Raw genomic sequence first — 15,048 nt, 5'->3', positions numbered from 1 at the left:
ATTGTTCACACTGTTTTTGTATTGTGAGTAGAAAATTCTCATAACAATATTAACTAAATCGGCTGTTGTTATGTTTTAAACAGCACAAAACACTATCGAAATAACTGAAGGAAGATTTTTGAGATATTCAGACGTTATTATAATTAAATCTCGCAGATTTTTTGTTATATTTCCCACTTTTTATTTTTATATAATTCTCGTGGATTTTTATTGTTGCTTTTCAACCAAATTGAACCTTCTATTTTCTTCAAATATTTTTTCGTTCCCACTTTTTTTCTAAACTCCTAATTTCGATTTTTGCATATGGCAGCGAAAAATGCTTGCGCTGCTTCAAATTCAACTGACGTAGCAAGAAAGTGTTTCAGTAAGCGCAATAATCATAATAAAGCGAACGTGTAAATTGTGCGCTGCTCGTCGCGCAGTAAAAAAGCCGTCAACTGCACGCTTTGGTGACTTTTTCTTTTGGCAATCAAGTGGCTGGCAGTAAAAAAGAGTTTCAAGACATTTAACTATGTGCAGTTTCGTGCTGCTTGCTGTCCTGCTATTGCGCTCTATTTCCACTCTATGGTATACTTGCTATTTGGACATCTCATTTAGTTGGCATTTTGGCTTTAGCATATGTCTGTGTAAGCACCTTTACAATGGCTGCGCCTCCAAACGTGCCACACATCAGCCGAGTGGGTGTGTGTGCGAGTGTGCTTTTGCATTACGCTTTAGTGTCATTTTCCATTTTACATTTTCCCGAGACTCAATTGCAATGCTGTGAGATGAAATTTTTATTTCAGACTTTGCTGAGCCATACAAGATTTGTACGAAATCCAGGCAAGCAATTTCAGTTGATGCCACTAAGCGTGTACTTGCAACTTGCAACCTAAAGCGTTGGGCGTGTAGAGAGTGTAGCAGTGATGAAGTGCGTTTGTGTGTAAGGGTGAGAGTCTGTGAGTCGAAGGCGAGCAGCGAGCATATGTTGGAGTGCTTATGTCTGTGTATGCATGTGTGTGTTTGCATGCATGTGCATCAGCCATAAAATCATCTCAGCTGTGTGTGCTTTTGTGCGGTTTTGGCTTTAAATGAATTATGCGACATTTACTCCCAAAGTGTGCCGCCACCGACGACCCTTCAACTGCCAGTGTAGGCCAAACACTTGCAACGGTCGGCGTAGAAAACGTTTTATCATGCGAAATGTCGGCCCACTGTGATTGTGGTATTTAACCCTTGCAACGACTTTCTCCTGCCTTTAAGTGTTGGAAATTGCAGTTACTCAAGCACTACAACACTCTTAGCTTGCATGTGTGTGAGTGTGTGTGTGCGTGTAAATCGGCACTTTGGCGGCCTACCATTTCAAGTGGTTACGTATACGCCCTGCTGTATAGTACTTTAGGTGGCTGTGTTTATATCCAACCATATATATATATAGAAGTGTGTGTGTGAGTGCCACCACTTCTCAGCTTGTGTTTGCTTCACCTACTTCTTGCTGCAGCAGCCAATTTGTCTTTACAGCACATATGACTATACATTCTAATAAGTAATTCGTCACACACACACACATACACAAACCTAAACGTCAAATATATTTACGTGCGCATGTTTGTTGTTGTTTTTACTGCATGTTTGTCTTAGCTACTGCACTTCTAATCGAATTTCCATTTGCTCTGAGGCCAATTTCCAATTTCATATTAAATGCATAATAAATTATATTTCGACTCGCAAGACGTTGCTGCTGTGTCGCTGTGAGAGTGCGCTGCACTGTGGTGTGCTTACATACATATTTGTCACAAAAATATGATGACATTATATGATATTATTTAAAAAGTGATGGTAAGAGTAAGTTTCAGAGGAAGCTCATATTTCTCTTTCAAACCAAACCAACGGTATTATAAAGTTTCGAATTCGTTTACACTTTATTGTCGGAAATTTTTGATAATCGGACCCTTCAACATACGAGCGTTATTTGTGCTTTTAACAGTGACTTAAAATATTCATCTCGGCCAAAACATGAAATTAGATCGCAATAAGTTCCGAGCGATCATTTTTTTTACAACTTTCGACGTGGACTAACTCAACATCAGTTCATGATGAACTTAATTCAATTTTTGGCGATGAAGCTCCATCAAGGACCGGATTTTAGTGATGGTATGATGATTCCAATCGAGTGCGTAGACGAATTTCTTGAAGGTTGCACAAAATTAGTTGTTCTTCCGGAAACTATTGTTGTTGTGAGCAAACTGAAATTACAAGATCGTCATGTGATCTATCGTGTGATGGAGATAACTACATTAGTGGAACCAGCACACATTCAATAGTGCATGAACATTTGTTTATAAAAAAATTGTTCACGTTGAATTCCCTAAAATTTTTAACTCGCTCAAAACAAGGATCGTACAAATAGATCGAGAGAAATTAAAAAAAAAAATACGAAAGCGATGCTTTGAAACATTTCTCTGACAATGTGACTGCTGATATGTGGATTTATTGGATTAATACTTGTATGTATGAGCCCGAAGGTAAAGCGTCAACTATACGAGTATGTGTGTGTTTCCAGATGAGATGAATCTAACAAATGTTGTTCGAACACAAAGCACTTCCAGCCGAGTCGTTGTCTTTTTTTTGTAGAAAAGTGGACATATTCCAACTACAGCATCAGAACAATGCAGAACAGTAAATTCTATTTAATACCTAACAATTTGTTTGCCAATTGATTTTCACGAAATTAGGAAAACCAGCCGCCGAAGACGAATCCCTCTTCACAACGACAATGCGAGCTCTCACACCTCGACTTAGACAACTGTATTTTTGAGCACTTAAAACACCGATTTAATGAGCCATCCTCCATATAGTCCTGACTTGGCACCGCATAACTTCTTTTTATTCCTGTAAGAATAAAATAAACTAAGAAATCTGCGTCGTTCGTTCGACACCTGAAGATGAGATTTATGTGATGATAACGTCTTTTTTATGATACCTCAATCAGAGTGGCATACGTGCTTCGACTATTGGTTCAAATGCATTCAAAAGTATAAAGATCTTAATGAAGAATATGTTGAGAAAAAATTAAGGGATGTTCTAATGATTATTATAGTTTTTCTTTTGTTCTCTATTCTTGAAATATATAAGGCGCTCTTCATATGTATGCAAACAAATCACTCAGTTTTTGACGTGTCGGTATAAAATTTTCTCACACTTTGCGATAAGACTAGTATGGGTGCCAGATCACACCGAAATTATAGGCAACTGTGATTCTGATGTGCTGGCAGAGAACTGTACCCTAGGCCAGCTTTCAGTAAGGCTATGCTTTTCTTGGTTATGGGGGTTCTGACAGCTCATTGTCCCATGGGCATCCATGCTGTAAGACGAAAGCTTAAACACTTGGAAGCTCACACTTTCAAATGTCCTACTGAACTGATGAGAATATAAATTAGACGTCAATGCATATTTTTATTGGTCACAAGGCACTTTGCTGACTTCGAAGTACAGAAGTCTAATTATAGCATCCAAGTGCTATCTGTGGATCAGCCTATCCTTTCTTAAAATGAACTGCTCACTTGTCGGAACGGCTGATATCGGACCACTATAGAATATAGCTGCCCTAAAAGTGGAACGATGCCAATCAAATGCTCGTAAGAAGTCCCTTTTATTTGTGAAGAGTATTCTAGTGTCAGTGCAACCGAACTTAACGTGTATTCTAATTTTAATTTATTTTCACAACAAGAAAGTCGATTACTTTCGTTTGAAAAATTGAGAAATATATACATGCATGCAAAAAATATATATTATTTTAAAACTAGTGCTTTTGATTTCTGAAATTGTATGCTTAATTCCTTACCCACTGTGTGACGCCTCTATATAGATATATTTATAGCATCTTATGTATATATAAAAATAATGTCCAATAAGGTTATATGCATATTAAGAGCCAAGCAGCTGCTGCACTTTACCAACACACACGTAAGATGTGTTCGTATGTCTAAGTAGGCAAAAAGACGCTTTTGTCATTTAAGCACACACACACATACAATCGCTCTCAGACATACACACTTGATACCTTGCACTCCGCAATTATGATTTATTGTTTATTTTACTGGTGCTTTTACACTTTCTCGGATTTCTTACTTTCCAGCAGCATTTTATTTATAAGTCACTGCTCACATGGACATATTGCAAATACAGATGCACACACATATGTGTGTTTTTGTATTGAAGTGTACATACATAAGTGGTGTATGCAGTCAGAGGCGCTTGGCATATGCTCGCAAGTGCATAAGCTGCCCTGATTCGATTTGCTTTATTTCCAAACATTTACGGTAATTCATTATTTATTATATTACTTGTTTGCATATGGCAAAATATACAGTTACATAATATTTTAGTAAACACTTACTTGTTGGGAGTGGCCCACATTTGGCTTCATCCTTGAAGGTGCAGAACTTTTGTTGATCATCAAAGTACAGGCCGGACGGACAGCGATTCAAGTAAGGGAAACCATCGACGCACTAAAATGAAGTAAGATTTATTGAATTACAGTTGTTTTGAGGAGTTTAACTAGGATTGTGGGCTATGCAAGCTTTGTTTGCTTGTAACAGTAAGAATTGGCAGTAAAAATACAAGGGACATCTTGTGAAATTTTGCATTTATACTTTTTTGAGTAACATGAGTAGCAATTGAAATAATATAATATATTCTTTACGTGCAATATTTAAGTCCAAGAATATATATTTTAGAATAACACAAGCTTTTTTCTGTAAGCAACTGACAGGAAGTCAGCTCTTTGGCTGAGGAAATCTTCCTTATTAGTCGACAGTAACATAGAGTATTTTATGATACATAGTAAGTTCACGTTTCTGCCTTATATCACGGATTTTCGAAATCCTATAGAGATGAACTTAATTTCAGTTGGGAAAGGTCAAAGGGAGAAGCATCTATACGGATGATGTCTATTCAGCAAAGCTTGATCCCAAAATTGCCTTCCGTCTACCGTCTGACAAGAAGTGTGCTCACAACAAGAAATATATATAAAAGGTGATCCATTTGGAGGTTCAAGTTCAAGTTTAATGAGGAATGAAAGAAAGAACATTCTTTGGCATTTATTTTTTGAAGATTTTCTCTTTCAAATGTTGGCCGCGGCTACATCTTAGACCTCATCCATTGAGTTCAATTTTCGATAACTCGTTCAAGCATTTCGACGGGTACTGGCGAACGACACGCATGATGTTTTGCTCTAAGGCCTGAATCGAAGTGGCATTTTTGTTCGCATAGACTTAAGACTTTACAAATCTTCACAGGAAAGAGTGGACATCAAACGATCTTGATGACCAATCGACCATCCCAAAACGTGAAATTATCTGTTCACCGAAGTGTTCTTTTAATAAATCCATTGAGTGATGCGATGTATGAATGTGAATGCCGCCATTTTGTTGAAACCAAATGTCGCCGAGATCTCGAGCTTCAATTTCAAACATCAAATAGTCGGTTATCATAGCGCGATAACGATCCTCATTGACGGGTATGTTCTCATCGGCATCTTTTTTTTTGAAAAAATATAGATCGATGATTCCACCATCCATAATCTGTATTTTGTACATTTTCGATTTACGATTTCGACCTAAAATGTATCAAGTTGTTCCATATGTTAGTCCGGGTTACTGCGAACGCCACCGAATCGACTCTCCATGATCTTTGTGTACACTCACAGCTACGGCTGCTATATTTTCTTCGCCTTGTGCTGGATGTGATCTGTTCGGTCGAATATTTTCAAACAATTAATACTGGGTCTCAAGATAGGTCATGGTGTTGCGAATAGTATGCTCTGTAGGCCGATTATGTTGACCATAAGTTGAGCGGATCGCTCGTAAAACATTCTATACAGGACGTAAATTTGTGTAATATGTAAAGTTGAACGATTAGTAAACGTAGTTCAAGCGTAAGTCTTTCCATGATGAAATGCCAAACAATACTGAACAAAAATAGCATGCAAGCTTGACGTGACTCACGGGTGATATGTCAGAAAAAGGCTTTTGAAAAAGGTACTTCTAGTTGTATCACCCGTTATTTTATAACTTGTTTTTGAATGAGAATACCTGCAGAGCAATGTAAGATAATGAAAATTGTGATAAAGAGAATGTGGAAATTGATATATTTTTCCAATTCTTCATTAAAAAATAAATGCATTTTTCTGAGTCCAAGAAAATCTGTATTTACAAGTATAATAAAAATATTTTCTAAATCTCTTTTGAACATATTTCGTGAAATATGATATGAATTGTTATTGATTGTACCCTTCAATCTTTTTGTATCTCACTTCTCTTGGTTGTATAAAGAAGATAAAGAAGGAAACCGCTGTTTTTCGTATATCGACACTGGTCTATCTAGCGGAGCAAAAAAAAAAAATTTAAATGACTGATTTGATTTGTAAATATTACTTTTTTTTATTTCCGATAACTATTCGCGCTCTACTTCATATAAAAATTAATGCTTGTTTCCTTAAATTCCAGTTATTAGCAGAGAGCAATGTGGGCATAATATTTTTCAAGAGATCAATAGTGGTTTTAGAGTCAACCCTTAAAAAAACCTCCGAGTAAGCTAGTTCAAATAATTAAAAAGAGGGGAATATGAAAGTAATTTGTCCGGGTTTCAAATGACCTATAGATTTTATTATGACTTTTACAATACTAAATAAACCTTTTTGATCTAGAGATATGATAAATATCGAAAATTCTTGTATAACATTGGTTTTGGTTTCGGTTCTTTTAAGACTTCAGACTCAGAAAACCTATACTCTTTTAAGACTGATTGATTAATAATGCACTCGCAACTTACCAGATAATAAGCCTAAAGTTTTTAATATTTTCAATCACTTTAGGGAAAATGTTAACCTCAATAACGAAAATTGCATTAGATTAGAACATTTTTCAAAACTCATACCTGATAGAATCGCCGACAAGTGACTGGATCAGCATAATTTCCGTTCGCAATAGTGGAGGGGCATTGGAAATCTTCTTTTTGTGCTGCAAATAAAAAAGCAAGAAAAATAAAATTATTTGTGGAAATTGATTCTGCCATATAATTGCTATAAGGACCCACACATGCAAATCTACAAAAATGCGAAAGTTTATAGTTTTGCAGTCATAAAAGATCAACTTTCAGCGCGAATCGAGGGAAAACTTTAAATATTCTTTATTTTAAAGCTTATTGCTCAAGGTTTCCACACCCGCGGCTAAGAAAAGTTTCGCAAGCAATGTATGTATGTGTGGCCCTTTGTACAAGTGTGTAGCTGTGTATGTGCATAATTTTCGAAAACTATGAAAACTTTTCGAAAGTATAAATTTCGTTTTACTCGCATTTTCGCCTATTTCCTTTTGCAACTGTAACTATGCAACTGCGTAAATTTCTATGTAAACCTCATTGAATTCACAATGCTCATACATACATATATATATGGATTTAGGTTTGAGGGCACACTTTGTTAGTAAATATGACCGTCCCTATGGTAGAAATAAGTGATTCAGTTATGCGTTGGTAACTAAAATTGGTTTTTCTCTAGATTAAGATCATATAAAAGGCTTCCCCACAAGCAAGATTCAAACTTCTTTAAAATCCAATAATCGTTTGAAGGAGTCTTAGGCTGTTTTGAAAGCTCGTTGTATCTACCTCTTGGACTCGCCTAATATTTCAAACTTGTATTCTATTGGAGCTTTAAAATTGACATATGTATATACTTGAAGTCAGTTGCCTGGAAGCAGCTCCTTGTTATAGTTTTCAAATATTAAGATTTTAAACCAGTTGAGAAGTGCAAAGAAAAGGATGACCTTTTGTCTAGAATAGAGCTTCAAATGTGCTGGAGAAAAAAACACATAGATAAAACTTCGATTGGATCAAAAACTAGTTTATGCCTCAAAAAAAAAAAATTTCGGTTTGATCCAAGAAATAGTTTCGGAGATACAGCCGTGAGAACTTGTGCGCTTGAGGCTAACTAGGCTAAGTGTGCCATCTTATAAACGCGTTTTTCTCGAAACTGTATTTTTGAAGTCGATCTTCTAGAATTTTACAATCCTTAAAGACTTTGACGAAGGAGTTTAAAATATTGTTTTCCAAAAACTTCAGAATTTTTTTTGTTAATAGTGTATGTTTGTAACAATAAAAAATTCTCGAAAAAGATTTAATTTTTATATGAGAACAAAATTGTTGAAAAAAAGCTGTTTTTTAACCGAGCAAACCCCTGTAACTTTCTAACCTAACCTTTCATTTAAAGATAATGCGAGCAGATAAAGAATGGGATATAATATGGGACCTAAAAAACTTTTGAATATTTTATAAGAAATTTCTGAGGGAACCATAAAATATTTATCTGTAATTTGAGGTCCTAAAGCTGTCCGAAACAACGAAAAAATTTTTCTTTGACCATAATTAGATATAGACTTGAGAATAATGTCTATAAAATTGAGCTCTTAGCTTCAAGATGAACATACCTATTTTTTAAATTTTGACGAAAGTTTTATGCTTCAGACACCGATCTATGAATATGGTATCCATACAGTTTAACTAGCTCTTTGTATCGCTCCAAAAATGAGTTGGACTGGGGCTAATAACAAGTGTATGGAAAATTAGATTAAGTGATGGAGTGCTTGTATTGGATTAGGAGCCTACTTTGAAGATTATAATGAAGACTTGAATACTCAAACATATATAAATTCACTCCGGGTCAATTATGATCAGATGGTAAAAAATCAAGTATGAAGAACCGAATCAAAAACTATAGATGCTGATGAAGGAGCAGAATAAAGAGAAGATGAAGACAAGGTTTTGTTCTAAAATATATCAGCGCGGTTTAAAAAAAGTTTTGACGCACTAGTGCAAATGAGACTAGTCACATAACTAGTCCAAACAACACTTATCCAACTACTCACTTTTGCCTTATTCCCCCAAAACAAAATGCACAAACTAATATTGACTTTTGTTGTTGTCACTGCTAGCTAGTCGCATTGTTCCTGCGTTTGTAATACATGCTTTTTGAGCTACGCTAGCCTTGGCCCGTTACAGTGCATTTGTTTGGCGAAGTTTGTGTGCGCAAATGGCTGGAAGCGCAACAAGCGTTGACCAACCCAAGCTCAGCATTCGGTGAAATTTTTTCCAGCAAAAATTTTCATTGTATTTGCTACATATGAGGCGAGGCACGCGAGTGGATTTTTTAACGAAATCAATTTGTGCAATTCACGTAATTTAGCCGAGGAAAAGTTTAGCTTTCCAAGTAACTAAATGCTGGAAATGCGCGCTGAAACCCCTGGCACATATACATATGTATGAATATGTGTGTGTGGGTTTTGTGCATAAACGTTTATTTACTGTTAGCGAAAAGGTCGTGTTATTAAGCGATGTAGGTCAATTCGTTGGCGGTTGGGTTTTATTGGACGGTTGTGAGGCGCTTCACCGTTGATTAGTCGAAAAATTTTCCAACTATTTAATTTTCCGGTTAAAACTTATTTTCAATGCTGCTGCCAAATATTTAACATGCTAAATAAAGTATTAGTGCAATTGTTATTGGAAGCGCACCTGCAGCGGCGGACGTGTAAGCCGCAGTGACGAGCGATGAGGTCAAATTCTGTTTGCGTAGCGGAGGGGGCTCCACTTTCACTCACACAAAACAAATAATATTCAATATTTGCTGATACTAACACACATACATATGTATACATATATATGCACACATACACAGATAATATTTACATATATGATATACACATACACAAGCACTTGCTAATAAATCTAGCCACTTGCATCCGGCCCAAAAGCACTCAACGCAGCTGCACACACACACATATACACACATACAGTAATACAGTAAAAACTCATTTATTTAATGGCCAAAGCCGTTTGGAAAATTTATTTGAATTTTTAATTCGCTTTCCGCCACATATTTTGTAATTTTAATAATGTCGAATTGTTTTCGAGTTTTCGACAGGCGGATGGTCGGTCACTTTTGCTGCCTGCCGCATTCTGTTTACATAATAATTTTATGCTAATTATGCGTCGGTGTTTATTCAATTAAACATTTTAAATAATTACAGCTGTTTGGCAAGTGTTGCCTTGCTGTTGTTCTTGCTGCATATACACCGTTTGCAAATATTGCGCCGCGGCATATGCTTCGCATGCAGGCGTAACGCCAACGGCCTGAAACCTTGAATTAGCAAAGTGTCTATTGATTTAGTTTAAATGCATAGAAAATTAAAATAAATAAAGCAATAATGCAAAATGTTTATTGAAATTAAAAGCTCAATGGTAAATGCTGGGAATTTTATTAAGTGCTTGTGTGATTTTGGTAAATAACATGCGCGTAAGGCAGTCGGTATTTGGCTAAAAGCGTGTGGCTTTAGAAATCGGCGTTGAAACACACGTATGTATATAGGGGGTGTCCGTTATTTTCCATGTCTTTGTTTTTTTTACAGACGATTTCTAAAGTTTCAGTTTCGGTCCTAAAAAAATTCAAGTGAACAAATTCTTTTTCGCGTGAAGGTTAGTGGAGGTGTATTTTGCCAGGAACTTCCTAACAACTTTAGTTTCAGACCTCCTTTCTATAACAATGTTTTTCAAGCCATTGTTGCTGCCATTAAGGTTGCGACAGATTTACTACTACAGAGTGCTGCTTTCATCAGAGAAGTGACCACTTCAAACAAGTGACTATTCACTCTGATAGCTGGACGGCTGTACTAGCATTGAGTTCAGTTAGTTAAGGAACGCTTAACCTCTTTATCAATGGCACGTAGTCACTTTGTGGGAAAGCTAGTATGGGCGCTAGGCCACAGTGGAATTGCAGGTATCTGTAAAGCTGATGAGCAGGCAAGAAGAGGTACCCTAACCACGCAATCAATATGGGAACGGGGCAGTGTTTTTCTTTTCTCGTATATTTTACTACTGCATAACTGAGCTTTGCCGGAGCTTGACCCGTACTGGCCTACGATTGGTTCATGTGCTGCCGCTAGATCCTTTTGATCCAAAAACATTGTTAAGAGATCCAAAGAGCTACCCACAGTAAGGTAAGACTCTCCTAGTTGTGAAGGTTCTAACAGGTAGCTTCAGAAGCTGTATAGAAGAAGACGAGCGATTTCTGTATTAGAAATCTAATCAAACCTAACCTAAGTTCTTTTTATTTCTTTTCCTTTGTTTATTTAAGCCTACTTCCTTGCAATTTCTGTGAGTATCGTCGTTACTAATACCCATCCGGCTGGCATGCCATACAGCTAAGATGTAGCCTGCCATTAGACCAACAATTTCCTGCAGCATTTCGATAGCGTGTATGTAAAAAAACATGCTCTTGTACAAGATCTTGGCGAGCCTGCATGAACGTAAGGTAATCCCTCTCAGATTGATCCGCATTTTCGAAAATTTAATATTATATCGCTCTTAGCGACTTGTGTGCTTTCTGAACTTTTAGGTAGCCAAGCCGGTGGCACTTTTGGCAATCCCGTCAACTTCGTTTTCCGTAACGCCTTGAGTTCTTGAACCCATCATAAATACAGTCGCTTTTCGGCAGCCACTACAAATACTGCCTTTGTGCTTCCAAAGATATTCTCTTACGTAATGCGAAGGAAGGTTATTTCTTCAGTTGCCACCTGAACGTATATATTGATATTCTTTAATTTACTTCCTGAGTTATTTATCATGTCAGTCGCTTGCCTGACCACATCCAGAAGCTCGGAAGGTTTGCTGAGATCCAATTCTTAGCAATAGATCTCGACGCCCACTCCATTAGTCATTTTTGAACTTTATGTGTAGAAGTTGCACTGGCGATTTGCATGCTCCTGCGTCATCTATCTATTTTAGTGTTAAACCTTCTTTCTCAAATAAGGCGTGGTATATTACATTCACCAACCCTCTGCTTATCGAACTATGCCTAAAGATCCTTGTGGATAATTCACCTAACGTTGCCAATCTTGCAGCTGATTTTGCTACAGATCTTTTCATTGCAATGTCGATTGGTGGCAGGTTGAGTAATCTTTCTAGTGCAGCCGTTGGAGTGGTTCTTAACGCTTCCCTTATCCAGAGGATATTGAGCAGCTGTATGCGGTCTGATGGATTTCTGTATGAGATTTTGCTGACAGCGGTCCACGACCCTAAAGCACCATAAAGGAAGATTCGCTTGATTACCATAGTGTATCACCAATGCATGAATTTTGGGATAGGCGTCAAGTAGCTCCTAGCATATTCAGACATGCATAGAAATCGTCTTTTTCACTATCTCTACCACTTAATCTAACCCTGTTGAGCTTCTGTGGTTTTCATTTTGGGAAATTGTACCTCTTTGTAAAGAAATATCGGGAAATAACAGCCACCCTTATACTCGTATGTAGCATATTCTAAATATATATAGCAGCCTTAGCGAGATTAGAGTTAATTGAAATGTTTTGAGCCTGAAGTTAATAAAGCTTTTGTATAAACATTCAGCGCTTTTTAGCTTGAAGCGAAGCCTTTTCTATAGTTATTAGCAATTAAATCCAACAAAAAGTGAAAATAAGCTGCATTTGTGGCATTGAAATGCCATATTATATTTCACAAATGAGCACTTTTAACCTTGCGTCTAAAAGTATGCTATTATTTGCAATATAATAAATAGCATTTCAAAACGTTATTGAGTTAGCCACCTGCTAATGGCATTGATTGGGATACAGATGTATGAATTGATTGAAAATATAAATGCAATTTTATTATTATAAATTAGGAAAAACTAGAATTTTAATTAAAAGGCATCGAATAAACTGTAAAAATTTAGATGAAAGCAGTTTTATTATTTTTTTTTGTTTAATATAACGAAAAATAATTGAAACTTCACAGCCAAATAAACTTCAGAAATATTTTTGTCAGAGATATTTTTGAGGGAAGGGAACTTGTCCCATCCATCCATTCGGACGTCATGTGGATAAAAACACACCAGTTGTGAGAGTATTTGATGCAGTACCCACTGGAGAAGTAAAGAAAGAGGAAGACTTCTACTCCGTTGAAAAGATCAGGAGTAGAAGGACCTAATTACACTTGGAATCTCCAATTGGCGCAAACAGCGAAAAGTAAGAACGACTGGCGCGCTGTTATAAACTTGCCTATAACCGCGTAAACGGTGTGTATGTCAATAAAGAAGGAGAGAAGAAGCGAACTAGTCTTACTAAAAGCTTCCGCTAGGTGAATCTAAAGTCCTTTTATCGTCAAGGATCCAATTTACAGCCAGATTGGGCTACTATTAGCGAGGTATGCGGAAATAATGATACATGTACGGAGAAACCTTGTGAACAGTTACTTCTAATTTCGCATTAATTTTTACTCGCTTTTAAATCAGTTAAGATAAAAGTTGTTGTTGTAGCAGCAGAAAATATTTTTGATATAATTTCGAGCCTTGGTATCGAGTTGATAGTTCTTGGCTGGATAAAAATCCGGATTCCGATTACTAACATCCGACTGTTGTGGGAACGGTTCCACGGTCTCTCACAATGGTTGCTTTGATCTTTTTACCGCTTCATTATAAAGTATGTACTTAATTGCGATTACTGACCATAATAGCTTCTGACAGTTTGAAAACTTCTGACGCTCTCCTGTCGAGCAGAACCTTTATTCAGTATAAGCAATTGACTGATTCTCAAAATTGTTATTGAATCTTTGCCTGTTATGTCCTCGTGAGGAGCCGTGGACCTATGTCCCAGATTCATCACTATATACATACTTCTTTTCTCACCATTCCGTCCGCTTTCTTATTTCCTTCTATGCTTTTTTGTTCGCAAACCAAACTGAAAGAGAAAAATGGCTCCGAAAAGGCAGTTAGCTCTGCCTTACAGTTTATTATGTTGGTCCGGTAACGGTAAGGACAATAGTGAAATCAAAAATTATTTACAATTTGTTTAATTAAAGGATTATTTTACTGAGTTCCCAGCAAGAATGATACCTCGACCATAAAGACATTAGCGCTGTTCTCAACTAGAATTGAGCGAGAGAGAGTTTAGCGGCTCTAAGTTCAGTTCAACGAGCACACCAGCTTACATATTGCATTCTTGTTATTAAACCTGTTCTTCTCCACTCAACTTTCTATGTAAACTCAATTTGGATGTTCGTTTCGTAGTCTAGAATTCGGATCAGGAAATCTGAATTTTTATTTTAAAAAAGGTTGCACTTAAAAACTGACCGGATTTGAATGTCCATATCCAGATAGGGTGCAGCAAAGTCCGAACTTCTATTCCCACCGTTCCCACGATAGTCGTGTCTAAGTAAATGGAACGGACCCGGATTTTATCCGGCCAAGGACTGTTAACTCGACACAATTCCTCGAAATTTCTCTATGAATGTTTTCTGCCGCTTAAATAACAACAACAATAACATCTTGCTTTCATTAGCAGATTGCTCTAAAAAAACAAATCGAAAGCGGAAAAAGAGCCGATTCTCTTCAAGTGTGAAAAATACTCAGAATAAACATCTCATTTTTCCGTGTGGCCTTTTAAGCAAAGTAACCAAAAAATGAGGTCTTAGTCTCCCTTTACAGATCCAATTTCGAATCGTGCGCTGATTTTATGATTTAACACCAAATTTAAATATTCACATATACAAAAGTCACAGTGAAGTGAAATTTTTGAATGTCCATTATAACCCAGATTTATGGCGTTTATTCGCAAGCCATACAAATAATGGGCATAACTGTGAAAAATCGCTCGCATTGCTGTCGAAACATTAATTCAACTTAAAAGCAAATTAAAAACCGAACGCACACATACATAAATTTTGCAAACGATTATTATATAAATATATATGTATGTATGTGTGAGTCAGAGTGTTTTGCGAAAAATATATTTCTTTTGACTTTCTGACTTTTATCAGCGCCTGTCCAGCGCCCCGGCTTGTGATTCCTTGCAATCAATTTCGTAAATTACCACTGTGCATTAATTAATTAATACGCACTCATTTACGCATGCAGATACCACAACAACACCAACAACAACACGCACACATATACAGCGGTCGGCTCAAGATATGGCCATAATTCATTTCAATAATTTCTTAAATGCCGAGCTTACAAGCAGCAAGCGC

The 15,048-nt window shown here is 36.7% G+C and overlaps 1 protein-coding gene across 2 annotated transcripts in view; it reads right to left on the bottom strand.

Moving 5' to 3' along the window:
• LOC105227241 (chitin deacetylase 1) overlaps positions 1-15,048 on the bottom strand; it is a 148,116-nt gene that overhangs the window by 71,009 nt on the left and 62,059 nt on the right. For both annotated transcript variants that reach the window (XM_029550616.2, XM_011206482.4), the window contains exons 2-3: positions 6,919-7,001; positions 4,379-4,490 (exon numbers count right to left, since the gene is read on the bottom strand). In XM_029550616.2, coding sequence (XP_029406476.1) covers positions 4,379-4,490; positions 6,919-7,001 — 195 coding nt within the window. The remainder of the gene's footprint in view (positions 1-4,378; positions 4,491-6,918; positions 7,002-15,048) is intronic.

This window comes from Bactrocera dorsalis, chromosome 4 (assembly GCF_023373825.1).
Source record: "Bactrocera dorsalis isolate Fly_Bdor chromosome 4, ASM2337382v1, whole genome shotgun sequence".
Lineage (NCBI taxonomy): Eukaryota > Metazoa > Arthropoda > Insecta > Diptera > Tephritidae > Bactrocera > Bactrocera dorsalis.
Note: the sequence above shows the minus strand (reverse complement) of the source record. Positions and strands in the feature narration are given on the sequence as shown.